The 25,855-nt window shown below is 37.9% G+C and overlaps 2 protein-coding genes across 10 annotated transcripts in view; one reads left to right on the top strand and one right to left on the bottom strand.

Moving 5' to 3' along the window:
* Positions 1–85: 85 nt before the first annotated feature.
* Positions 86–23,818, top strand: RAB3GAP1 (RAB3 GTPase activating protein catalytic subunit 1). 4 transcript variants are annotated; one of them, XM_054830756.1, is made up of 25 exons: positions 88–189; positions 276–331; positions 1,187–1,262; positions 2,559–2,691; positions 2,918–2,996; positions 3,671–3,790; positions 4,364–4,529; positions 5,051–5,150; positions 7,560–7,641; positions 8,260–8,328; positions 9,083–9,156; positions 9,899–9,991; positions 11,300–11,469; positions 11,807–11,905; positions 12,263–12,435; positions 13,435–13,489; positions 13,771–14,139; positions 15,249–15,386; positions 17,044–17,271; positions 17,789–17,885; positions 17,975–18,078; positions 18,178–18,293; positions 19,502–19,604; positions 21,133–21,153; positions 22,543–23,818. In XM_054830756.1, the coding sequence occupies exons 1-25, from the start codon at positions 172–174 to the stop codon at positions 22,783–22,785; spliced, it is 2,982 nt and encodes a 993-aa protein (XP_054686731.1). In that variant the 5' UTR covers positions 88–171; the 3' UTR covers positions 22,786–23,818. The 4 variants fall into 4 exon arrangements, 3 of the variants coding, with proteins under 3 accessions (XP_054686731.1, XP_054686732.1, XP_054686733.1); XM_054830757.1 differs by lacking the exon at positions 21,133–21,153 and having other exon boundaries at positions 90–189; XM_054830758.1 differs by lacking the exons at positions 88–189; positions 276–331 and adding an exon at positions 343–568.
* Positions 23,819–23,944: 126 nt separating this feature from the next.
* The window catches only part of ZRANB3 (zinc finger RANBP2-type containing 3), a 51,796-nt gene continuing 49,885 nt past the window's right edge, over positions 23,945–25,855 (bottom strand). For all 6 annotated transcript variants that reach the window (XM_054830753.1, XM_054830752.1, XM_054830750.1 and 3 more), the window contains exon 21: positions 23,945–25,629. In XM_054830753.1, coding sequence (XP_054686728.1) covers positions 25,531–25,629 — 99 coding nt within the window. In that variant the 3' untranslated portion in view covers positions 23,945–25,530. The remainder of the gene's footprint in view (positions 25,630–25,855) is intronic.

Raw genomic sequence — 25,855 nt, 5'->3', positions numbered from 1 at the left:
GGACTGGGAGGCTCTGCCGCGGCGGCGCGGAACTGAGCTGAGAGAGATTCTGGCCAGGTCGGTCCGTGAGGAGGCGACCACTAGACCCGGGGCGGGACGGCTCGCACCGCCCTCCGCGGCTTTCCCGTGAACCTTTGCGCTGGCGGGGGGGCGTCCCGGCCGCGGCGCAAGATGGCGGCGGACAGCGAAGTAAGTGTTTCCCCTTCTCCCCTGCGCTCTCCGCTGGGGCTGCAGCGGTATCCCCGCTCACTGCTTCTCCTGCTCTCTCCTTGCAGCCCGAGTCGGAGGTGTTTGAAATCACGGACTTCACCACCGCCTCCGAATGGGAGAGGTAGGTGGTGCTGTCGCCGGTCCCGCTGCCCTCACCGCAGCCGCCGCGGGAGTGATCACGGGGGCTCTGCCGTGTCCGCCCCGGCCCGTTCCTGCCGAGGGGAGCTGGGCCCCTGCACCCGGCGGCTCGTCCCGGCTGTGCCGGCGTTACCGGCGGGTCTTTGCGGCGGAGGCTCAGGCCGCAGCTGCTGAGTTGGTTAAGAGGATCTAGTCAAGCTATTTCTGAACTTAGTGAAAGGTCTGGTTTAATGTCTGTTTATAAGGAATTAGAATAAACATCTAGAAGTCTTATATGGTTTTTTTAAAGTAGCTGCCTGATTATTAGTCTTCTCATAACTGAAGCCTTTAAAAGTTAGTACAACAATATGTAAGAAAATTTAAGGTGAAGAATCCTTTTGCATTCCTAGCATATTATTTTTTAAAACGCTTTTGTCAGTGGCGATGTCTGTGACAGGAGACAAGGATTTTAAGCACTGCATTTTAAATCTGAATTTAGTTTATGATCTTATCTCAAATGCTTATTATCTGTGAACAGTGAAACAGGAGTGTATGTTAAAACTAATGTGCTGCAATACCAGAAAAAGGTGAGATTCTGTAATCACTTGAAGCATCCTTATAGCAGTTGCTAAAAGTAACTATTGCCTGAAATGCAAACATAGGAAGACCATTTTATTTGTATAAAGAAGCAGTCGTTCTGTTTTTATTGTGATAGTGGGGGATTTTTGTTGTTTGTTCTTTGGGGGTTTTTTTTAAGGAATTCTGTAGTAGGACAACATATTGCCTGCTTTCAGGGAACTGAATTATAATAAAAGTTTAGTGTTCAGCACATATTAATGCTTTTTCCCCTCCCTAATAGATTTATTTCAAAAGTAGAAGAAGTATTGAATGACTGGAAACTTATTGGGATTTCTTCAGGCAGACCTCTAGAAAAGGTCAGTTACTGCTTATGAATTTTCTTTTAGAATTTGAATTACTAGTTAGTAATACACATGTATGTTACATGCATTGCTGTTTTCTTAGCTGTGGCAGATAATGATTCGTGTTGGGGAATTATGCTTATAAAAGAATTTGACAAACAGTTGCTGTAAATTTATTGGTGGGCTGTCTGCCAAACAGGCATATTTCCCTGATAAAGTTGGATCTTCATATAGGGCCTGGTAATTTTTTTATTTCCAGTTTTGAATCTGGAAAGATGGTTGAAGCTGTTCTAAATTCTTAAGGAGTTTCTCTTTGCCCTGCCTGGTGCCTTTGTCACGCCTCACATACTTATGGTTGAGGTTTGCATAGTGCTACTTGTGACTCAGTATGTTTCATAGATCGGAGAGATGTTTTTTTCAAAGTCTAATTAGAGCCTTTGTAGTGTTTTCTCAGTGCTATAAAATGCAGAGGAAGTTGCTGAGCCTTTCTGCATAGTAGTGAAAATAAATTCAGCTGTTCTGGATTGAATGGCTGTGTTTGCAGAGGAATTTTATGATGCTTAAGTTTAGTCAGGGTACAGAGTATTCAGAACAAAAAGTTACGTTATCTAATGAACTAGTTTTCAACCTTAGCTGTCAGTGTATTCATACATGTTGTCTTTTCTAGATGAGACTTCTCTTCTTGACTTCAAATGAGAAGACACCCTTTACAGATCAAAGGGTTGTCCAGCTTGCTTTGTTTTAGTAGCAGCATACAATTCTATACAGTGATGTTGATTTTTTCCTAGAAACTTTTCTATGCTGTTTTTTTGTTTAAAAAAAATTATCTTTACACACAGAAGTTTTACAAATTATAGATAAAAAATCATTTATCAGCGAAAGCGTATTTGAAGCAAATAATAAAGTGATATTTGTGTAGAATGGTATAGATGTAGATAAAATCCCAAGTAGGAAACTTTTGTCTTTGGGAAAAGTTGAGGGTGCATACACTTAAGATGCGTAGTTGCATATGAGGGGAGATATCTGCCTTTTTATTGTCATATAATTCCGAAGACTTCTCAGGAGGATATCTGGTCCTTGAAATGAACGTGATTATTGGCAATGTGGATTTTAGCATTCAGCTGCCTTTATAATGAAGTGCTTTGAGAATTGCTTTTTTGAAATTAAACCATGCTTAGCTATTTAAGAATAAATATTCAGCAGTAGAAAAATATAAATCAATATGTTGTGTAGGCAGTATACTTTTTAAAGCTTATGAATGTTAACCTAAATTTATGTGATCAAATAATATCTTTTTTTTTTTATATGCAGGGTGTATACACCACGGGAGCATGGGAAGAGAAATCAGATGAAATTTCATTTGCGGACTTCAAATTCTCAATTACCCATCATTATCTTGTACAGGAACCCAGTGACAAAGATGGGAAAGAAGAACTGGTAGAAGGTAGCTGATAGTTCTCTTACGTGCCCGTAAGGATATGACAAAAGGCAATTTCAGAACGTGGAGTCCATAGTGTGTTGATTTGCTTCTGTGAAATTTTCTGCATCTGATGGGTGTGATCTGGCATTTCTTTTTAGTATGCTTTGCATTCAACAGATTGCAAATATAAGTAAATTGTAAGTCAGGTGAATGAATGCTGATGCTCTTATCTATCATTTTTTTTCCACAGATGCCCTTCCTCTGCCTGTGCAGGACTTGCTGTGCATGAACAATGACTTTCCCCCTAGAGCTCACTGTCTGGTAAGATGGTATGTATCCTGCCTGTCATCTTTAATGTAAATAAGCATAGCAGTTGAAAAATCTTTGATGCTGGCACAATCACTTGTATTTTTTTTTTTTTAATCAAGAGTTAAAACTTCAGTCAAATGATTTTTTGTACTGGACACAGGAAAGGAATGCAAAAAAAGCTCACCACAGTGGACTTACCTTTACTTTTTTTGGTTTTCCCCAAAATATTTTTTTCTGAATTTCACAGACTAACCAGGCTCTTATATTTGTAATATTTAGATGCATTCTTAAAAAGGAAAGCTGCAGAAACAACCACCAAATTCTTAGTAATGCAAATCTTCAGCACATTACAGCATTGTTCTAGAGAGATTGTTTTTAATGTATAAATTGCAGTTGTTAGTAATGTAAAGTAAAAAATTCAGGACTGATAGACCTGGAAGTTCTCATGCTATTCTGAGTACAGTGTTTGAATGGTGTTAAGCTCTGCTAGTTTGTGATTTGAGAATCTGCAGCACTCCATGCCCGCTCACTTAATTCTTGACCTCTCTGAAAGAGGTACTCGCATCAAAATAACAGATTCCACAGTCTGTTGGTGACAATTAGGGTATTCAATTTACAATATTTCTAAGAATTTTGTGTTTCAGCTATGTTGCACAAAACCAGAAATGTGCTCTTTTTTCCTCTCTCTATTAAGGTATGGCTTACGTGAGTTTGTGGTTATTGCTCCGGCTGCAAATAATGATGCAGTTCTTAGTGAATCCAAATGTAACCTCTTGCTGAGTTCCATTTCCATTGCATTAGGGAACACTGGCTGGTAGGTAAAGCCTTTTTACATGTCCAGCTAAAACTCTGGCATACTGCTATTGTGAGGAAAAAGTATTAAATTATTAGCAAAATACATTCAGAGTTTGTGGTATGTGCACCGTAATACTGTAACAGAAGGATTTAAAAAAAATTCCCATGGAAGCTGAAAAAAGATTGATTTAATGTGTTGTTTATATTCATTATTGTTTAAAAACCTTAAAGGCTGTTAAAAGCTGCTAGAAGTTGTTGGAATAACTGGTATACAAAATACAACTTTTGGAAGAGGATTTCTTCACGATGTGTGGTAACAGAAACTTTCTAATCTTCCTCAAAAAATATTTAGACTGAAAAAGTATTTAGCCTGAAGTCTTGGATACGGCTATGTTTATGACATGACAATTTGTTAGGCATTCCATTTAATGGTAAGGTTAACTTTGATTCCTATTAAGCATTTTAAACGGTGTTTCAGTAAGAGAAAAATGTATTCTAAAGGATATGAAATTATGATAAAATATTTAGCTAGTTTTAAAGACTACAAGACAACATGACATTTTAAATAATCTGAAATATTCATGTTTTATAGTCAGGTACCACTATTTGTGCAAATACATCATAAATGGCGACGAATGTATGTTGGAGAATGTCAGGGTCCAGGAGTTCGAACTGACTTCGAAATGGTTCATCTTCGCAAAGTGCCAAATCAGTACACTCACTTATCAGGATTACTGGATATCTTCAAATCCAAGATTGTAAGTGCATCTGAATGTATATAACTGATATTAAGAATAATTATTTTATTACCTGCTTGCTTGTAGATTCACTTCTGTTTTCTAGGGATTTTTTTATTTTTTGTAAGAATGAGGCTTACACTGCTGATATCAGCGAACTCTATTTCCAGATATCGCCAGTATCTAGTGATAAAGTGAAAATTGGTATGGGTTTTGTTCCTCAGTGTTGCCACCTTCTTCCATTTTTATTTTCCACTGGTGTGTGAAAGAATGCGTCCGTTTTACAATCTCCTTGTACCAACCCTCTCTTCACCCTCCCCAAAACAAACTCTATTTTGCTATTTAAGAGAGGAGGAGAGGTTTGGGGTGGGTTTTTATTATATTTTTTTTTTATCATATAGCTTTACTAGTAATACATGGGGCGTTGCAGTTCTGATAAAATTAGCTCTAATACAAGCTGTCAAAACTAATTTATGTTCAAGGCCTGAGGTGTTTGAGAGGATATACTCTTTACATTGAATTTTTTCTCTAATATTTTCAAGGGATGCCCTTTAACACCACTGCCTCCGGTTAGCATGGCTATTCGACTTACATATGTGCTTCAAGACTGGCAGCAGTATTTCTGGCCACAGCAGCCACCAGGTAGGAGACTTGTGTCGTCAGAATAACTTGTTTTAAGATAAACAGTCGATGCTAAAGAAAATGTTTGTGTATCTTGCCTGAAGAATTAAAATGTTTTCTGCATTACTAGGAAAGGCTTCAGTTACAACCTGAATACCATCCCACTCCCTATGATAGGCTAGCAAACTGAAAACTGCTCTGAAATCATGTCTGTGTCTTATGGTTGTGACAGGTGTTTTGGTTAGGGCTGTGCGTAGAAATATGCTTTTTTTATTAGCATTTAGAGAGGATACTTCTAAAATGGTAGTATCTATTTTGGAGAGAAAAGGGCAACTGACTGTGGATCTGTAAAGAGTTCTGCTCTGAATTCCTTAGGGAAACATTTGGATACAGATTCTAGTAGGTGCTAATACTTCACAGGGGTATTTGTCAATTATTTCCATAAAGTAACTGATTCTAATACTTCACTAGTGAAGTGTATTAACAGTGGGAAAAGGAGAAAATATTATATGTACATCACTTAGGTAAAAGTTTGTGGTTTTGTTGTTGTTTACACAGTGCTAAATAAGCCAAGCAGTTGATTTTTATTTTTATTTTTTTTTCAGTGCAGGAAAAAATTCTGATCAAGCCTTTTATTATAGTAGTCTTGTATGAGGAGGAGAAAGGGGAAAAGTAATGTATAGTCTTGAATCTAAAGTACATACACCAGACTCAGTAAGTTTATGCCATAGTGATGCTATTTAGGAAAAACAGAGTGAGTTTACTCACTTGGCACTCTCACAGTGAACTCTCATGCTTGCTTGGTGGTAACACATTCTTCCTTAGGTATCAAGGATTTGTTTCAACAGACCTAGTTCTATATAGGTAGCATCAGAAAATAGATTATAAACTTCTCTTGGCTCAAAGGTAAACAAATCTATAGGGAAAAGGTAGATATTAGTTCCTTCTTTATTAGTGATGTGATATTTTAGGCACAAGGTGGTGGAACAATTAAAATGCTCCAAGTTATATTCTTGACTTAGTAGTAGTTTTACATAACAAGGCTAAAGTATTTAGGGCACACTTAGAGAGACAGAACCTGTGTGACCTTAGTCTGGTTACCTAATTGTTTCACTTTGCTTTAAAAAAAAAATACCAATGAAAGGAATGTTTTGAAGAGGTCTGTAGTGAAGTTGATCCTGTGTGCTTTGTACCAAAGGAGTGTTGAAAAATATGTTGAAAGAGAATCCTGCTCTTTAGGGTCAGGGAAAATGAGTGCTGTTTTAAGTGATAGTTTCTCTTTGTAGGTAAACCAAGTTTACCTAAAGAACTTGGGAAGCTAGTTCTACAGATTTTATTTTTTATTATTTCTGCAGACATAGAAGTCAATGTTTTCTATAGTCTCTCTCCGTCTTGCTATAGTTATTCAGTAAGTCAGGATCCCTGGTTTGCAATGAATGAGTTGTACCACTCTGATCATATCTCTTGATTTGAGCAATTCAAATTTTACTCTCTTGGAGGATTCTGGTTAAGGGAGCTAGTGGCATAGTGTATTGCAGAAACAGCAATTTACTGCTGTTGCTACATGCAGTTGTGGTTTTATGTTCATTGTGAAGAACTAGGCCCTCACTTCTCAAATAAAACGAAAGAATTTAAATGTGTCGTTAATTTCTTCTTCAGATAAGATATTGTAATGAAGTTATCCAAATATTTTACCTGTTCTAATACCTCGCTTGTTTTGTTTGTAAGCGGTTTGCCAGATGCATTTAAAGGATCAGATGCTGTAATAGCATTACTGTAATGGCATTACAATATATCATTATCCATTTAAACTTTTGTTCAGTGAAGACTGTCTATTTTTGGCTTATATATTTGAAGGATATAACATGGGAGGTGGCTGAGCATGCTGGCAGGAATCTTTAAGTACCTGGGATTACAAGGAATCTCCCAGATCATTGGTTTAAGCCTTTAACTGTAGGAGACATAACATAGCACTCTTCATAAAATTGTCAACCTTTTAAAAGTAGTTGTTTTTTCACTCTGCAGAGTTGCTCTTCTGGATTCTTCCTTTTCTGTTTGGAACTCATTTCCTACCTAAATATTTCTATGGCAAATTTGTGTCTATTTGTTCTTGTGTCAACAGTGACTCCTTAAGGCTGCCTTTATAGCTATCATCTTTGCCTGTATGAAGGGAATAACCTTCCCTCAACATGAATTGCAAGAATTTTATCTGTCTTTGTGAATGTCCTTTTGCATGATTGTTTCCCAGTTTCTGCTGGAAACAATTACTTTGTCTGCTAGGACAGCATTTTCATAGCTCTGTCACCTTAGCTGTTCAGCTATTCTCTGGTCGTCCGACGCGCTATAGTCTTTTTACTGTGAAATTAAGATGATATGCTTGTTAAAATAGTCCATAAATTCTGTATGGAAAATGTATTGATCTGTCTTCAGATATAGATGCTCTAGTTGGGGGAGAAGTTGGAGGCCTCGAATTTGGGAAGTTACCATTTGGTGCCTGTGAGGATCCTATTAGGTAAGATAAGAGTTTAGAAAACTGTGTTTTATAACTTCCCTAATGGCGGACTTAAAGGTATGTTATTTCAAATCTTAACTTTGCCTGTCTATCACTTGGTATGTCCCTAACAGGTATTTCATTATTCAAGTACATAAGAAACATCTGTGAAAAGTAATGGTCTAGTAGCAAATGAGACCATTTGCAAAATTGTGTAATGGTATTGAGAGTTCTAGCTCATAGATCTTTCACCATAAATTTCTAGAGTACTCCATTTATCTCTGAAACTATTGTGTTGAAATATACCTTAATTGGAGATAAAATTTAAAAACAGTGTGCCTTCATTCAAAGGTTGGACTCGCTCTCATCTTTTACTTTGGCATTTGTAGAAATGAGACTTAAATTGAGAGGGTCTGTAAACCGAATTATTACAATCTCGTTCTCTTTTGAACAACCCATCAACACTCAGCAAATCTAGGAATCATTTTAATATTTTTTAATGCACATTTGTGGATGTAGCTGCAAAATACATAGAGGGACTTAAACATGAACTATCACAAATATCTTTCAAGATCTTAAGTATGATGGAGAGAACACTTTCTACTAGCACTGAAAGATTTAAATCTTGTTTTGTTTCAGTGAGCTTCATTTAGCTACCACATGGCCTCACCTAACAGAAGGTATAATTGTTGACAATGATGTTTATTCGTAAGTATTTTGTCTGAATTGCAAGTATCTAGTAGTGTACTTTACTTGTTAACTACTGCATTTTAGTGACATCTAAAATATTGTGTGTGGCTTTCTGTGTCAAAGAGAGCCCATTTTGAGGAATGCTAAGGTCAGCTGATAGAACATCTCATTTGGGAAAACACCTTCTTTTGAAATGCATTTCTGTGTGAGAAAATATTATTGTGTCGTAATCTCAACAGAACACATCTCCATTTTGGGGCATATACTCATGCTAGGCTTAAAAGTTTTGTGTATTGCGTATTTCTTGGGAAAGATGATACTGGAACATGGAAAGCAAAAGGAATTAACTGAGTGACATCCCTCTCCCAAAAACTATCATCTAGGTTTTCTGCTAAGCGTCCTAAAGAGCGAGAACAGTGTATACTGATACTTAGAAAGAAAAGGAAAAAAAAAAAGAAAAAAAGCTCAAAAACCCAGAAATGGTTTACTGTTTTAATTACTACACAAATTAGTTTCAACTTTAAAAGAAGAAAATTTAGTTGAACTGAATTGTTCTTTATGTGTTTGTTATTCGTGTTATGTATGTATGTGAGACCAGGGACTCTTGCTTGTGTTTTAGAATGTTTGCTATGTTCTCCTATGTAATGTGGTACACATCATGGCTTCCATGGCCTAACTGGCTATGACATTCCATTTATTGAGAATTTGATACTCATCTCTTGAGTACTTATAGTGACAGCATGATACTTTTTTTTTTTTTTTTTTTTAAAAGTGATCTGGATCCTCTTCAAGCACCCCAGTGGTCTGTGAGAGTCAGAAAAGCAGATAACCCTCAGTGTCTGTTGGGTAAGACATCAGAATTCCTGATCTTCTCTTATGGCTTTTAAGCTATTAAATTGTGAAGTTGGATTGAATTGTTGATAACCTGATGACCTCCATTTCCTCACTCCCCCCCCCCCCTTTTTTTTTGTGGACAATATTTTGGTTGTCTTTTTCAAGAACACAAGCTTTGCAAACACATGAGTTTCTGTTGGAGGTTATTCTCCATCTGTGCACTTCATTGCTCTTCCTACTTCACCAGGTTCTAGAGAATAGGCACTTACTCTGTGTGTGTGTTCTGTGAAAATTTGGATGTCCTAGAATCTTTAAATTTTAAGCACCTTCTGCATATATCCATTTCCTTAGTTGAATCTATCTGTCTGACAGGCAGGATTGGTATGCCTGGAGAGTTGTCCTGTTGTCCGTCTTTCTTTTAGCTTGTGAGGAAACAGGCTTCAAAACTAAAAAATAAAAATAGTAACAAAAAAAATAGTATTCTGCAGAAGTTTCAGCTTGCTTTGAGTGAAGAAGTGGATTAAACTGCGTGCAGAACTGTGCTCTGGAAAGGTGGCTGATAGCTGTCTAGATGCGAGTTTTCCTAAGCTTTAATAATGCGGTTTAAAGTTATTTATACTTCAGAGCAAATTATTATGTTCTTTCAGATGAAAAGATAAACTTTACTGTCCCCTAGGAATCACTTTGAGGGTTAGCTTATTGTTCAATGAGATTTTAATTGAGTAGTTGTTCAGAAACTTTGTTTCTCTTCTAGGTGACTTTCTTACTGAATTCTTCAAGCTTTGCCGTCGGAAGGAGTCAACTGATGAGATACTTGGAAGGTCTGCATTTGAAGAGGAAGGAAAAGGTCAAACTAAAATCTTGATGATTTGTGTTATTTGATTTTAATTGTTAGGCATTTTCAACTACCTGTGTTAGAGTTGTGGGGTTTTTTTTTTTTTTACTGGAAAACAAGAGTTTTGACTAGTGTGTACAAGAGTTGGTTTTGAGCAAACATTAAACAGATTTGTCTGCATCTTTCAATGTATTTTTTCCCCGTTTTTCTGCTTTTTGAAGTACTATGTAGTGTGTGTTTTAACAGCCAGTTTAAAGAGTCTTTAATCTGTTTGAGAGGCGTTGCTGTCATCCTCAAAAAACCCAAATCAAAACTAAACCCAAACTAAACACCACCAAACAAAACCAATAAAACAAAATTATCTGACCAACAGGTCAGACTTTATCCCAAGAGTATAAATATTGACATCTTTTTGATGTTTCTGTCCCTTTCACTTTTTTTATTGTATATGGTGAACATTCCCTTCTTTCCTGCCTCTTGTTGCCTGTTCTTCCCTGCAAATATGGCCCGTATCAATGTAGTTTCTTTTGTTATACTCAGTTTTGAAGGTGCTCACTAGTTAGCTGGAAAAGGTGTTAGACCGAGTAGGGTATGTATTACTCTTAGTGCTTGACATACGGTCTCGTTAGCCCTCCTTATCTCTGATTTTCTTGAAACGTTTGCAAAGGTGAGGTTTTCCAGGCTGCTGGTAATTATTCACTTAAATTTGTCTGCCCTCTTTTTAACAATGTTAATTAGTTTTATTGGAAGAGAGGTTCTAAAGTTTACCAGCAACAACTTTGGAAAAAATCTTTTGATTTGAGGAGTTTACCTGAGGACTCTAAAACAGAATAGTGCTTACACCATGTAAGGTTGTACATATAGTGATTAAAACTGGATTTATTTAAGGCTTGTCTAAAGCTCTAGCATATGCTTGAACAGTCTTTGTTATCTACAGTGTATGTCTTGGTTTTGCGTATAAACAAAGCTTAAACGCTGGCCAGTCAGCAGCCTTTTGCTGGCAGTAATTGTGTGCAAGTATGCAGTACTACTACAGTAGGTGGCAGGCACTATCTACAGCCAACTCAGTCTAGACTTCATTCAGTAAATTAAATCAAGGACAGTCTGAGACTCCTTTGTGACCTCATTCTACTGCTTATCTTTGTGGCTAAGAACAGTGAATGTCAGGTATGGTACCTGACAGCACAGGGGTATGGCTTTGGTTAACAGGGTGTTAATATCAATACAAAAAGACAAAATATGACAGGTGAACTTTTTAAAGAGAGATGGTCTTGCAGGGGTTTTTTTGTTTGTTCTAATTAATTTTATTTTATTTTATAGAGGTTGCTGATATTACCCATGCTTTGTCAAAGCTCACAGAGCCAGCACCAGTCCCAATCCATAAATTATCAGTCACAAATATGGTTCACAGTGCGAAGAAAAAAATTCGCAAACACAGAGGTGTAGATGAATCACCTTTAAACAATGAAGTTCTGAACACTATTCTTCTGGTAAGTGAGCTGTCCAGGCACATTAATATAAAACATGTATTTCATTCTTCCACTGATGCATTTGATTTATAGTTTATGGCAGAATTATAAATATATGTCTCTGATGTCAGTTCCATTATTGGTATTGTGTTTATCAGCTTCTTGAAACAGCCTGAGCTGTTACAAGTCTCTACAATGTAAGTAGACTGAAAATGAACTCTGAACTCTGCTAACATTTTTAATTATAGGGATTGCTGGTATGTAACCAGCAGGACCTTTATGGAGAGTGTGGGGAAAGCAGAAAAAAACATACTGATGCAAGTTTGGAATTTGTTGTGGGTTTTTTTTTTCCTTGAAGTTCTTATTTCCTGATGCTGCTGACAAACTCGCAGATGGATTCGAAAGCAGAACTAGCACTTCAGCAGGAAACAATCCTCCTCCAGAGAATGAAGATTATGTAAGTTTGACTGACACTCATGAGAGAGAGAAAGCAATTTTGAGCGTGTGTTCATACGGACTTTACTGTGGTTGCCCTATGTCTTGTAATAGATCATTTTTTTGAGAGATGAAGTTAGCTTAGTGGAATCTCCAGGTAGAAATAGTGATTATTTTGGGGTTTTTTGTTTTGGTTTGGGGTTGGCTTTTTCTGTTTTTTTTTTTCTTTCTTTCTTAGACTGTAATTTTTTGTAGCTTATACTTATGGGCTTAAAATGTTATTTAGCCACTTGTATTATCAAACAGGAAAGAGATCATGTGGTTCTGGAAAAAATGACACTGTTCCTGTATTACCTGCTTTCTTTTATTTCTTACATAGAATCTCTTCAGTCAGTTTAAATCTGCTCCTTCTGATAGTCTGACGTACAAACTAGCTTTATGTCTTTGTATGATAAACTTCTACCATGGAGGAGTAAAAGGAGTGGCACATCTTTGGCAAGAATTTGTGTTAGAAATGCGCTACAGATGGGAGAACAACTACCTTATTCCAGGGTAAGATTATTTCTTTTATGTTGCTTTGTCATAGAAAATGTTCTTTGTTTGAGGAATATTGTGAGTTCTTTATGACTTTGAAACATACTGTTACGGTTCATTTTTTTAAAATTGCAAATGCTGTCCTCTGTTAACCTACTTCCTTAAAGCAAGAAAGGATAGGCAGTAGGGAGAAGTGACTGTGCCATCCTTTGAAAACTTCAAGATGTCTGGAGGCAGCTCAAGTTAAAGAGCCCTCCATTTTGTGAATGGGGATGGGAGGGAAGTTTCTGTGAATGCTTGGCTTATAGTTTATCATTAAATGAAAATGAAGGAGCTGATACAGTGAGAGACACCTTTGCTTTGTAGTGTCGTTTCGCCACTTTTCTAAGGGAGCTGTTCCAAGTTCCTGATGGTGTAGCAGCCTTTTCAGGCAGCTAATGCTGTCTCAAGTATTCCAACCCTTCTAGGTTATGCTTTCTACAGCAGAGCTTGTTGCAGACCAAATGAAGGGTTCTGTCAAGAGGAGATATCAATGTAGAGCAAAAATACATACTTTTTTTTTTAAATGGGATGAACTGGCCACTTATTTACTAGTTTGTACTTTCAAATGGTTACGCTAACAAATAAAATGGAGCTTGAAATATATAGAGATCATTCTACTGTATCACTGCAGTTTTAAAAGTAAAGTCAAAGGTGCTTAAGTTTTGTTTGAAATCAGCTACCCTTTTAACATCCAAATGGAAAACTGACCAGGAAATGCAGTGTGTTTTGTACTAGTGGGAATGATCTCTGAGTTTCAGAAATGACCTCTAGGAAATAAATGTAGTTTAACTTCAGGGCTTGTTCAGTCACTAGCTTGTCTTCTGAGACCATAGAAGAGCTACATAGCTGAAATGGTGGGGGTGGGTTCAATGTGGATATTTGCCCCTATTTTGGATTTCATATGATTTCAGACCACATGTGTGTGAAAGATTCAACTTTATAATTGATAATGGTTACACTTCTACCTTTTGTTAGATTAGCTAATGGCCCTCCAGATCTGAGATGCTGTTTACTGCATCAGAAACTTCAGGTAAATATCCCAAATTTAAGAATGATTTTTCTCCTAAGGAAACTGTCAAAATTATAGCAATTATTAGCTAAATATATTGGTTTTGTAGATTTAGTTATGCTTGCATTATTGGGTATGGACTTCATTTTTTGGGAAAAAAAATCTTTGTTATAGCAACAAGTTCAAAGGAATTATTATCTTTTAGAATTATAAAAGATTTTTGGTGACTCTCCAAGTTTTTCTGTGACATTGTTTCCATAAGAGAAGTAATTGCTAAACATTTTTTTCCTTTAACTTGTTAGATGTTAAATTGTTGCATAGAAAGAAAGAAAGCAAGAGATGAGGGGAAAAGGGGGAGCATGTCTGATTGTTCACCTGGTGGTACTTCTGGTGATACTGGAAAAGGAGCAGACCACTCTGGAGAGAACCCTGATAAGGACAAAGAAGTTGGCAAGTCTTGGGAATCGTGGAGTGACAGCGAAGAGGAGTTTTTTGAATGTCTGAGTGACACAGAAGATCTTAAAGGAAATGGGCAGGAAAATGGAAAGAAAGGAGGAGCAAAAGAAGGCAACAAAGAGCCTGTAAACTTAAAACCAGAAGGTCGTCTGCACCCGCACGGAAAGCTGACACTGCTGCATCCAGGAGAGCCTCTCTACATTCCAATAACACAGGTTAGGTAGCAAGAGCTGAGCCAGATGTACAATACGACTCTCAGGCAATATGGCTTGTACCTGGGATTGTGAAATTGCACATAGTTTGCACGTTATAGCCTTACCTGTTGTTAAAATTGCTAAGTGTTTTTGGCCTAAGACCTTGTTTTCCATTTTTAAAACCTGATGAGGCTGTTAAACTGACATGTCACATGCTCTTTGTTATATTTGAGAATGGGTCTCCTTACCAAATTTCACTCAAAACAAATTGGTTTTAAACAAGAATTAAGCTGTCTTGCCTATCTTAAATTTGGGTTTCTTTTTATTTCCAGCTCTTGAGGCATCTTCCATCCCCTTCTTTATTTCCTTCCTTCCTGTAAAGTAGGAACTGCCATGGTCCTTCCACCATGAAGATTTCTAGCTGACTGTCCAGAGTACTGGATCAGTTTTGCTGCTACTTTTTTCCGTTGTGTTTTTTTTTTTCTTTTAAAAAATAACTCTCAACTCATAAAAGACCATAGTCATCAGGTTTTGGTACCATTATGTAAAGCAGGTTTATCATCAAACTACTAGAAATGTTATCTGACACAGACTTACTTGCAGCATGACTAGGGATGAGATAGGAAGTAGTTGGAAATCAGCCATGCGTGAAGAATACAGTATTTTTCATTCACGTGAGAGAAATTTTTAATGGATGTTGCTTTGTGTGGGTAGAAGTTCTGCGCAGAGTATAGTCAGGCAAAATGTTGTCAATTAATTATGTGCTGACAGTATCGATGGCAAAAATTCTACATTGCTTTAGGTGGATTTTCATCTGTCTCAACAAAACAGTATCAGCCAAACACTTCTAGGACTTCATCTGGATTTTGGCATTTTAACAATATATCCTTATATTGTTACTTCATTCTCAGGTTGTTTGTGGGGTTTTTTTTGTTTTTTTTGTTGTTGTTAGTGTCTTCAGATGCACAGCTTTAGGCTAAACAGTTTAAGCAGTAGAAATTTATATTTATTTCCTTTAAGTACAAATAAAGTAGAATGAACTTTGGTGACAGGGAGCTTTCCACTCCTCCTTCCTTAAGGGCTAAGTCTAGGAGTGGCTATTTCTAAACTTGTCTTTTCCCATATTGCAGGAACCAGCACCCATGACTGAAGATTTGCTGGAAGAACAGTCCGAGGTCCTGGCAAAACTTGGGACGTCAGCAGAAGGTGCTCACCTTCGGGCACGCATGCAGAGTGCCTGCTTGCTCTCAGATATGGAGTCTTTTAAGGTAGTACTACTTGAAGAATTCTATCAAACTGCTTTCTTCTTAATTAAACTATCCTTCTTGCTTGTGTTGATCAATTTTGAAGGTTTTTCTGACGAGGTGTTTTGGTTTTTTTTTCTCCACAAACCAGTTTCAAAATAGTGAAAAAACCCTATTGATAAAACTCTTTGAATGTTTCAAAATCTATGACTATCCAGTCTATTATGCTGTAATGTTCCAGAAAACTTGTACAATGCCTGTGGGAGGGAAACAACACCCTCCCCCCCACTCCCCCACCCCTTTCCCAAAACATACAGTTGATAAATTGGGAATTAAAACTCGGACGAGCCCACATAAAATGATGACAGAAGAAAACTGAGCATCAAAGTCCTGGATAAAAACTACGTGTCTTCCCCCTCCCTCCCACCACCATGTAGCTTTCATTTACTGTCTCTCTTACGTGAACTTTCCACTCTGTCTAGCTTTGTAAAATGCACCTTTAATCAGACTCCAAACGGATAAAATGTAAAGGTGGTGTAAAGAAAAAAAATTGATCTATTAACACACTCACCATTCTGTATTTATACTTTGGGGAGGTGGACATAATTTTTATGAATAGTAGATGATGTGTTCTTTAGTAGGAAGGATAAGTTTATCGCCACTTAGAAGTCCTATGCGGCTTTTCATCACATTGGGACTGCACTAGCTGTGGGTTTGGGTAATTTGTTCCATTTCTTTTCTGAGCTCTGCAGAGGGAGCTAAGAGTACGTACACTGCTGTCATCAAAGGATCTCAAAACTCTAAAAAGATTAAAGATTCTGTCATGAAATAGCTTTTTTTTATTATTGCAATGTTACTTTGTAGTAAAAGGATACAGGTGTACTGTGGAGTAAGAGTAATATCAATATCACTTTATTAGCAGTGATTCATGTCATATTAGATGTATGTGGCAGTTTTATTTCTATGGTGCAAGTGATCTAAAAACTCAGTAAGAATATAGCACCGTAATTTGAAGCAGAAGTGCATTCTCAATAGGTGCATTGAATAGAAAACTGGGTTTCCTTTTATGTTCTAGACCCATGGATGTATTTGTGTTGACATTGCATCTATGAAAAATGAAGGGTTTTTTTGTTTGGGGGAGATGTTTGGGTTTTTTTAAGTTCCTTTTTAAAGGAAGAAGAAAAGGTGAATTTTGTTACTGGAGTTTTAAAAGGTGGAAAGTCAGTGCTGAAAGCGTATGTATGCAGCCCAGTGATTCTTTTAGGCTTGGGCTGTTTTTCATCTAAGTCTTTAATGGTATAAGCTTATACATAATAAAATTAGTGAAAATTCATATTTATTGCATGTATCAGGTCCCAGACAGAAGCTTGACTTAACAGCACAATTTTGAGCTTGCCTGAAATAACTGACAAATGTACTCTTGTGGGTGATAAGACAATGGTTTCTTTGTATTTGTTGATGCTGTGGGTTTTACCCCTTGCCATTGTCTTGGTTTATGCTTTATTCCCTCACCCTCCCAGGTCTCTTTCCTAGTTTACAGTTCGGTGACTGTGCACAGAATTCCCTGAGTTTTGGCTCCTAGCCCATGCTGTACCCACTAAAACCATCTTGCCTTCCTACCCAGGTTATTATGTTTTTATAGGATTTTTCAGGTACAAATTTTCTCTCCTCTTCATTTCAGGCAGCTAATCCTGGCTGTTGCCTGGAGGATTTTGTGAGGTGGTACTCCCCTCGGGATTACATCGAAGAGGAAGTGGTTGATGAAAAGGGGAATGTAGTAATTAAGGGCGAGCTGAGTGCCCGAATGAAGATTCCTAGCAACATGTGGGTAGAGGCCTGGGAGACAGCAAAACCAGTCCCAGCCCGGAGGCAGAAGAGACTCTTCGATGACACTAGAGAGGCAGAGAAGGTAAAAAACTCTGTGGCTAGTGATAGTCTGATCTGTAATGCTTATAGCAGCCCTTTCTTCTTCCTCCTGCAAGATTTAAACATTAACATGTCCTTGCACTATATTCTTGGAGTTATTAAACTGTTTTGTACGTGGCTTAGGGTTAATCAGAAATTCTTGCTGCTGTACAATGGTGTATTTGAAGTATCTAAAGTAATTAGTGTGTGGAATATAACTTCACAAGCTGTAGTATTTAGGTGGTACTTTGAATTATTAGTAAATAAACCAGATTTTTACCTGCATGTATGTGTTAGGAAACTGATTATTTTTAAAAAACAATTATTTTTAGTTTCATTCTAACCTGTTGGGACTGTAAGCAATCACTGAGGATTTATGTAAAACTACCTATTAAGTCCTGTCTTAGAACAGTGCTCCCTTCTTGTGAATTCTTCAGTTGCGGGTGCTCATCTTTTGTAGTTAACCTTATCTTTGGGAAGCAGTTTTGATCACTAATATATTGAATTTTCTATTGTTGTAGGTGCTTCATTACCTTGCGGTTCAGAAACCAGCTGACCTTGCAAGGCATCTCTTACCTTGCATCATCCATGCAGCTGTACTCAAGGTAAAGGAAGAAGGTAAATAATGTTTAATAAATTATTAAGATATTTTAAGGTGAACACCGATGCAATAATTACGACTTCTTAATTTCTTTTCCTCCTAATAGAAGCACTGGAAGATATATCTTCAGTCAAGAAGATTATTAAGCAGATAATATCCCATTCCAGTAAAGTTCTACGGTTCCCCAATCCAGAGGACAAGAAGTTGGAAGTAAGGCTTTTATACTGGCTTAAAGAACTTAATAAGACTTAGTAGACTTTTACACTCTTCATGGGTTTTACACTCTTTATTTTTATTAAACTCCTGCAGGAAATCATTGCTCAGATTATGAGTGTGGAAGCTATCATTGCCAGGGCCCGGTCTCTGAAAGCAAAATTTGGGGTTGAGAAATGTGAAAATGAGGAGGAGAAAGAAGATCTACAAAGGTGACTGATTTTTTTTAATTTTTTTTTTCCTTTTTTGTTCCCCCTCTGTGTTTTGTTTTCCCTCTGATGCCCTTTTTTGTAGTTTCAAAATTTAGGACAGATGGAAGTGATGATAATACAGAAATACTAAGGAATCCTTTTTAGCAGCTCTAAACATTAGGTGTCCCTGTCCCTAGGCTGCCTAGAGATGTTGTATGTGGGCACCCTAAATGGTCCTCTATGTAACCATGTCTTTGAAAACATGCAATACAGATTGTTTTAATGGAATTGTGGTTTTATCTCGACAGCACTGGGGACTTAATTTATTTTTTTTGTTTATGTAAAAGGTACATTTGATGAACTTTGTGACAATAGAGGTAAAATCAGAAGGACTAGGAATTCAGTATTTTCTATAACTAACATGAAATGAAATACCCTCCCCAAGTTACAGTTTCTTATTCTAGTCTCCTTACTATTTTGACACACATTACCACAGAACCATATGAATGAAAAGCGACAAGCCGTGTTTTGTTGCTTCACTACCTGCTGTGTCGGATTATTTACTTCTTGCTGCCGTGCTGAGAGGGAGAGATGTTTTTGTAGCACATGTTGGGAGTTTGGAGGAGCGATGTCTGACCAATGCAGTATCTTTGTGCTCAAAAAAATTGCCATGTTGTTACTGTGTGGCTGACACTGTGAAGGCTTTTCATGTTGAATTTATACATCTGCATTAGGAACCTGGGTTCCATTTATAATTAACTGAGAGAAGCAGGTGCTTTCAGAGGCAGAATTGCAACCTAGGTGTTAATTGGCCCTGCTGCTGGAATTGGGATGCAAAGAGCCATATAATCCTGCCTTCCTGACCTTACGTGGGAGGCTTGCGGTGTTGAGCTTAGTTTTGACCTACGTTATTTGTGGAAGAATGGCCGCTTGTATTAGCATGAAAGAAAGAGCAACAAGGGAGGAGGGAACAACTGAAGGCTAAGGGAGGTTTAGTCTTTAGGGTAGAGGGGAAGGAGTAAAGGGATGAAAAGGTGATGATAGTGTTTGAGTGGGATGCTGGGAAGTGCTGGGTTTTTTTCCTTGAACTTTTAGTGTCTGCCAGTTCTCGCTCTGTGCAAATGATGCTAGGTGGAGACCTCCTCACAGGAGGAGGTTTTAGGTTAGCAAACTGGATACAGCTGAGAATTAAACATTCTTTTTTCCTTTTCAATATTTTGTACCACCAGATTCGTGAACTGTCTCCTGGAGCAGCCAGAAGTGTCAGTTATTGGTGCAGGAAGAGGACCTGCTGGTAGCATTATTCACAAGCTGTTCGTGAATGCTCAGAGGGTAAGAAAGAGTTCTTGATTGCTTTGCAGACACTTCTAATTTAAGCAGTATAAGGCAACGACTTATCACATGATGCCAGTTTATTTTGTCCGCATATATGCATGTATTGTCATAAATGTGCTTGAGGTTTTTTTGTGATGTTCAACATGATTTTGGCAATAACAGAACCTTGCAAGGCAAAAGCAGAGTAGATGACCCGGGATGTGAAACAATTAAAGCCATCTGGGTAGATAGAGGTGTCATTAACGCATGATTTACTTCAAATGGTGACATCAGTAATGCTGTTATGGCACAAATTTCTGCTTCATTCAAGTTACACAATCTATGCAACATCACAGCAAGAACAATCAAGTGTGTTGTTTCACATAGCAACGTAGAGAAACATCATATTAAATAATTTAGAAAGAGTAACTTTTTAGACTGAGGCTTATACTTGGAGTACTTGAGATTTTTTTCTATGGAAACTGTTGTGCTTAGGAAGAGTTTCAGTTCCTTTCCAGTACAACTCTACATTCAGTTTGCTTATTGCCAGTGTTGCATCTGTTTTCTGGAAACCCTTCCCCAGGCTATATTAGTATAAATACTCCCTTTTAAGCAGTCTTTGTAATAATTAGCCTTAAAGTATCGATTTCCAAACTTCTTGGACTGCAGTCAGCCTTCAGTTTCTGTCAGAATTACACCTATTCATAGCATCAAATTAACTAAAATTTAACCACAGTGGTAATAACGAGGTAGCATAATATTGCAGACATCTTAGAGCCTGAAATCGTGTTTGGAAATCACTGCTGTAAAATTTTCATGATTAGGAATTAAACACTTTTACGGTGAGGATGATTTTATAATAATCTGTATTTTGCAACTCAACATAAAAAGGACCATTCTGAAAACAGACCATGGTTATTCTGAGAAATGAAAATCAGAACATTTATTTTATTTTTCTAGTCTCTAGGGAAAATCTGGTTGCAAATCTCAACTTGTCAACCAGCCTTACTTACAGGCTTCCCTGTAAAGCCTAAGATTGTGCCCTGTGAGTGCATGCGAGCATATGCACTTGCCTTTTTAATATTGAGGCATTAAGTTTTTAAAGCTGAGTAAGAGCTTCTAGCGTTAACATTCAATAAACATGCACGTAAATTTCTAAGGGTTTGTTTCTTTTCACACATCAGTAACTGAAAGTTCATCACTGTTAATTAGGACTTCTCAGTGGGACAGGAGCTAACTTGCTACCAAACCCCCCTTGTGTTTAATCTACCATGAATTATTTCAGTAGGAGAGCTGTTTGGTACATAGAAGTTGAATGACTTCCTTGTTCATTACCTTTTGAACCTGGACTCCTGAGTTGTGTAAAATGTGTTGTTATAATTCTCAAGTTTTCTCAGGAAAATTACGATAGCAAATGCATGCTCTTGGAAGTAGAGTGCATGATGTCTCTTAAACCTACAATCTCCTCCTAACCTCTTGTAAGTCACCTCTGACTTGCCTTTGTTTCTATCTTTCATCACTGGTTCTTTTCTCATCCTTTTCCAAGCTGACTGAATCTTCTGATGAGGTAACCAACTTTGTCCCTCGTTTCCCACTCATCTTCCCTAGCTGCAATAGAGTTGAACCTTTTGGCAGATATAGTACAGCAGCCTGATTTAGTTTGTACTGTTGTTCACATACTGACCATAAAAATAATTTTGTGTTTCCAGAATGGTTTTTCCTCATTCACAAACTTTACTTTTAGAGTGTAGCAGGTAGTGAAAAGAGAGAGAAATCCTAAAGAAACCCAAACTAAACAAAACCCCAACATAACAAAACCCAAACCAAACAAAAAACATTTCTTCAAGTGAATATTAACATTTTCTGATGCTGAAATATGTGGCCTTGCCTTTGTATTCTTCTCTGTTGCTGTCACTGTGTTTTGTTTATTGAGCAGCCAGATGTTTTGGGGGTTAGGTAGAGATGGACGGTACCTGAACATCGCAATCCAAGATACCAGTACTTACTGACACTACTGAACCTTTTGGACAGAGATACAGAGAGGTTTCAGGAAGAGCTAGGTTAACTGCATGAAGAAACACAGCACAGGGACCATCCTCTCTGTTGGTTTCCTAGCACTGTTCTGGCAGGAACAAGTGGCGCTTGTCCCTGGTGACTTGTATGGTACAGGCTGCAGAGGCAACCAGTACCTGGCCCTGCTCCTGGGGAGCATGTGGGGGAGAGGGCTGGGAGCAGAGGTACAGTGGGGCAGCTGAGAGGGGCCACAAGGGGCATCTGGTGGGTTCTGCCATGCCTCAGTGACACTGATAACCTTGAGCTGCATACACTTGAATTAGGACCCTATAGGGTATTGGGGTGTGTGTGTGTGTGTGTGTATATATATATATATGTAATTGGGCTAACTGGAGCATGCCAGCCCTTCTTCCAGTATTCAGACTTCAGTGTTGCTGCTTACTGGCTCCGGGGCCATGATCATCGATGGAGACTGCACAGCATCTCACTTGCTCTGCAATGTAATTTTGGCAAGCTTCCCTCTGGCTGTGAAAAGGAGGTATTGAAGTGGTATTTTGAGTCTCAAAAGGCAGGTGACTATTTGCCAAGACTCCAATAGTGGCACTAATTATTTTTAAAAGGAGGGTGGCTTGGCCTGGTGTAGCCACAGAGAGCTGAGGAGGGAGCCCTGCTTGAGAAGGGGGCTTTTCGTCTGGTCAAGACCCGTGCTTCACACTGCCAAAAAAATTAGGAGCTTAATCTAGGCTGAGCTTCACCATCCACACGTGAAGGTTCTTCCATTTGATTGTGTGCAGTTTATTTCTCAACATCCCATTAGTGTCTTGCTCTGTGTACACATAAAGCCTTTAGATGTGTTTGCCATTTCTAATCTTCCTCTGTTCCTCTTATAAAATATGTTTAAGGCACAGCTTGCCCTGTAACTATATCTCTGCTCTTATTTAAGGTTTCTGCAGTGCCTCCACTTGATGAAGAACTGAGGAGATCAGGTTCATCAGAGGAGCGAAGACTCAACATGGGGGCTGTTTCAGATTTCCCACCGCCCACGGGTCGTGAGGTGATTTTGCGCACAACCGTCCCCCGCCCCGCACCTTACTCCAAGCCGTTGCCCCAGCGCATGTACAGCGTGCTGACGAAGGAAGATTTTCGACTTGCAGGTGCCTTTTCAGCAGATACGACGTTCTTCTGATGTAACCAGCTGCATTACCTTGTGTGTCTTCACAAGTAGGATGCTATTCATTTTCCTTGGGGGAAGTTAACACTTGGATATTGACTGGTGTGTGGTGAGGAGAAAATACGGTTGTCATTAGTGACAGAGTGTGATTATTCCCAAGGACAGAGCTGAATTGGCAGCAGAGAAGGATGTCTGTTGCAAGTCTAGCTTGGAGGTTTGGGATGGCTTCGCAGGTAGTTTTAATCAGACTTTTGGGGAAGAAAGTTTAGCAATGTCCTCTCTGTCCAAAGGGAGTGTTTTGTTTTTTCTGCATTAGCTTGTTTAATAATGGACATGAATGGGCTGTATTGCAAATACTTCGTGTTGAAATTCATGCCGAATGTGCTGCTTTACAGTTCTTAATCAGGCTTTATCAAGTGACATTAGCGTACTTCAATTGATGTGCAAACATTAAGTAATTTGTATTTATTGCTAATCTTACATGTTGAGCCCAGTACTTTTTGGTTAATCACTAAGTTGCAAATACTGCTAAACTACTCTTCACTTTATTTGAAGTATACAGTACATTCTAGTTCATGCTAAATTCTCCCAGCATTGCAGCAGTTGTCCAAAAAGATCTTGTCACAGGCACTTCTCCCCAACAGAAATAAATGTATTGGGGCTATAACTGGACAGAAAGCCTGATAGCCTTAAGGGGAACACTCATGGTTTTGGATACTCTATATCCTTCCCTGCATGCAAGGGCCAAAGCTGTATGTAATGACATGTACAGAGGTGTTTCACTGTAAGCAACTTGCTGGTATTTATAGAGACCATTTCAATGCATCCTGTGTCCTTGATCTGATACAATGAGAGGATTTTATCACCTGCAGTACACTAACCCCACTGGATATCACACAAACAATATGACGTGTATGTGCCAATGTTGCTTTACAGTGATCTTTGTGTGTTAATGGGAATCAGCATTACTTTATAAAATGAAATGTACAAACAGCTATAGTATTGTTGACATTATTCAATAAATCTGAACTTCTTATTGGCTCTCAGATTTCTTCAGCTACTAGCCCTGGTTTTGTCAAAATACTTTTAAAATGTCATCCTTGCATGATTTGACCTAGAAACAGCATTGTTTGTGACTGTGACTACACTAAGTAGAAAGTTAAGTTCTGTCTCAGATTTAGGGCAATACCTGTGCCCTACAAACTTCTTTTCCCACTGTATCGAGTACAAATACCTTTTTCAGAATAAAGAAGAGTTAGTTTTCTTCAGAGAAAATCTTGTCACAGAATTTGTTCTCCAGGCTGTTTGTGTTTTACTGGAGGCAAATTCCTCTGGTAGAAGGAATGAGGAAAGACAAAGACCAATTTAGCTGTTGTTTAGCTTCTTTAAACTAAATTGCACTAGGCTAATCACTCAATAAGTAATCTTTGACATATTCCCTGGTACTCTTGTATTCCTCCTCTGCTGACATGCTGTCTTAATGAAATTTTACATTACACTGTGGCCTCTTGTAAAAGCTGTATCAACTTGAAAATCCCTCACAATTACCAGATATTCTTACTTGGTCTTTTAAACTGCTGAAGAGATGATTCCTGTAATCATACTCAGAGGACACAAATATCAGGTAACACTTTTTTCAGGTGGTTGCCTAAAGAAGTTTGTGTCTTTGGAAAAGTCCAGTTAGTTTCACTCTGTAGAAAATGGTGCATTTGCAAAAAACTTACCTTCTCTTCAATCTTTAACTGAGAAAAAGAATGTTTAAGAATTTTTCTCCTAAGGATAACCCAGAAAGCTTTTCAGCTTATTTTAACTGGATGTACTTGAAATTGCAGTCATGTACTTTCAGAAAAAAAAAGAGCTGTAGTGTGCAGACATGCTTTATGAACTTAGTACTGCCTTATGGCATTCAAGGGGTGGGGGAGAGACAGATAAAGCATAAAAAAAAATCACTAGGAAAAGAGAAATGCATTTAAAGTAACTGTAAATAAAGCCACATAAAGAGTCCAAAAGAACCAGCATCTCTGCAATCTTGTTAGAAAGAATGTGACTAGCATTTCCCAGAAACTACTTTTGATGAGGTCATTGATAATACTTATTGTTCCCTATCATGAATAAGTTTTAAATACCAGCTGTTTTAAGTAAAACCTGATTTCTATAGCCATTCATTCTAAGTGCTGAAGTCTTGTAAGTCAGGCCCAGTGCCAAAGCAGACCTTTCATGGCTGCTATTAATGTGTTTTGTAGGTATGAGGCAGTCTTAGAGACAACTCACTCATGCTATTTTTGTCATAATAGATGTCAGAGCCTGTATTTTCTCCAGTAATTTTGATATGTGAACAAAGAAAAGAATTTAAACTAAGATATCTTCTTGGTTCATAATGTCCCCAATACAACTGAACCCTGTAAGAATAATGGAAGTTTCAACAGAACTTCCTCAAATTCTTGCAGCTTTAACTACACTGTAATAGGAAAACAGTAATGCTTCTACACTGCATTAAGGTTACACACAGAAATTTAGCTTTAACTCACAGGGTCATAACAATATAACCATGAACAAGTACCTTAGATACACTCACCCAAGGCCCTCTGACAATCAATCACTATTATAAATGATTTCTTGGTTTGAATTCCATATTTTCTTCCTTCTACCAACAGCACAATAGACTACAAAGATTATTTTTTTTTAACATAAGTACATTAGGAAAACTGTGTAACTATATTGGTTTCTGAGTTTCAATGTACCTGAATATAATTTTGCATTTTACAGCTTCACAAAAAATTTTGTGATATCACAGCCGTACTTTGTAGCTAAAGAACGTCTCTTCATCTGGCTTCTTTCCTTGGCCTGTTTTGCAGTTCTCTGCAGAAGAGAAAGATAGGTCTGATCAGTAAGTATTGTTACTTGGCAACAGTGTGCTCAGTGGAAAGCATTAGCCCACAGTTAAACTTCTGTCTAATTTTGCAGTAGACAGCATAATAAAATGCAAATGTTGAAGAAGGTGACATTTTTCCAAATCCTGAGGAAACTGTTGTATCTCAGATGAAGATGAAAGGTTTAATGGTACCTTTCATCTTCAGCATATGGA

This window comes from Grus americana, chromosome 6 (genome assembly GCF_028858705.1).
Source record: "Grus americana isolate bGruAme1 chromosome 6, bGruAme1.mat, whole genome shotgun sequence".
Classification (NCBI taxonomy): Eukaryota; Metazoa; Chordata; class Aves; order Gruiformes; family Gruidae; genus Grus; species Grus americana.
This window is presented reverse-complemented; position numbering and strand designations above follow the sequence as displayed.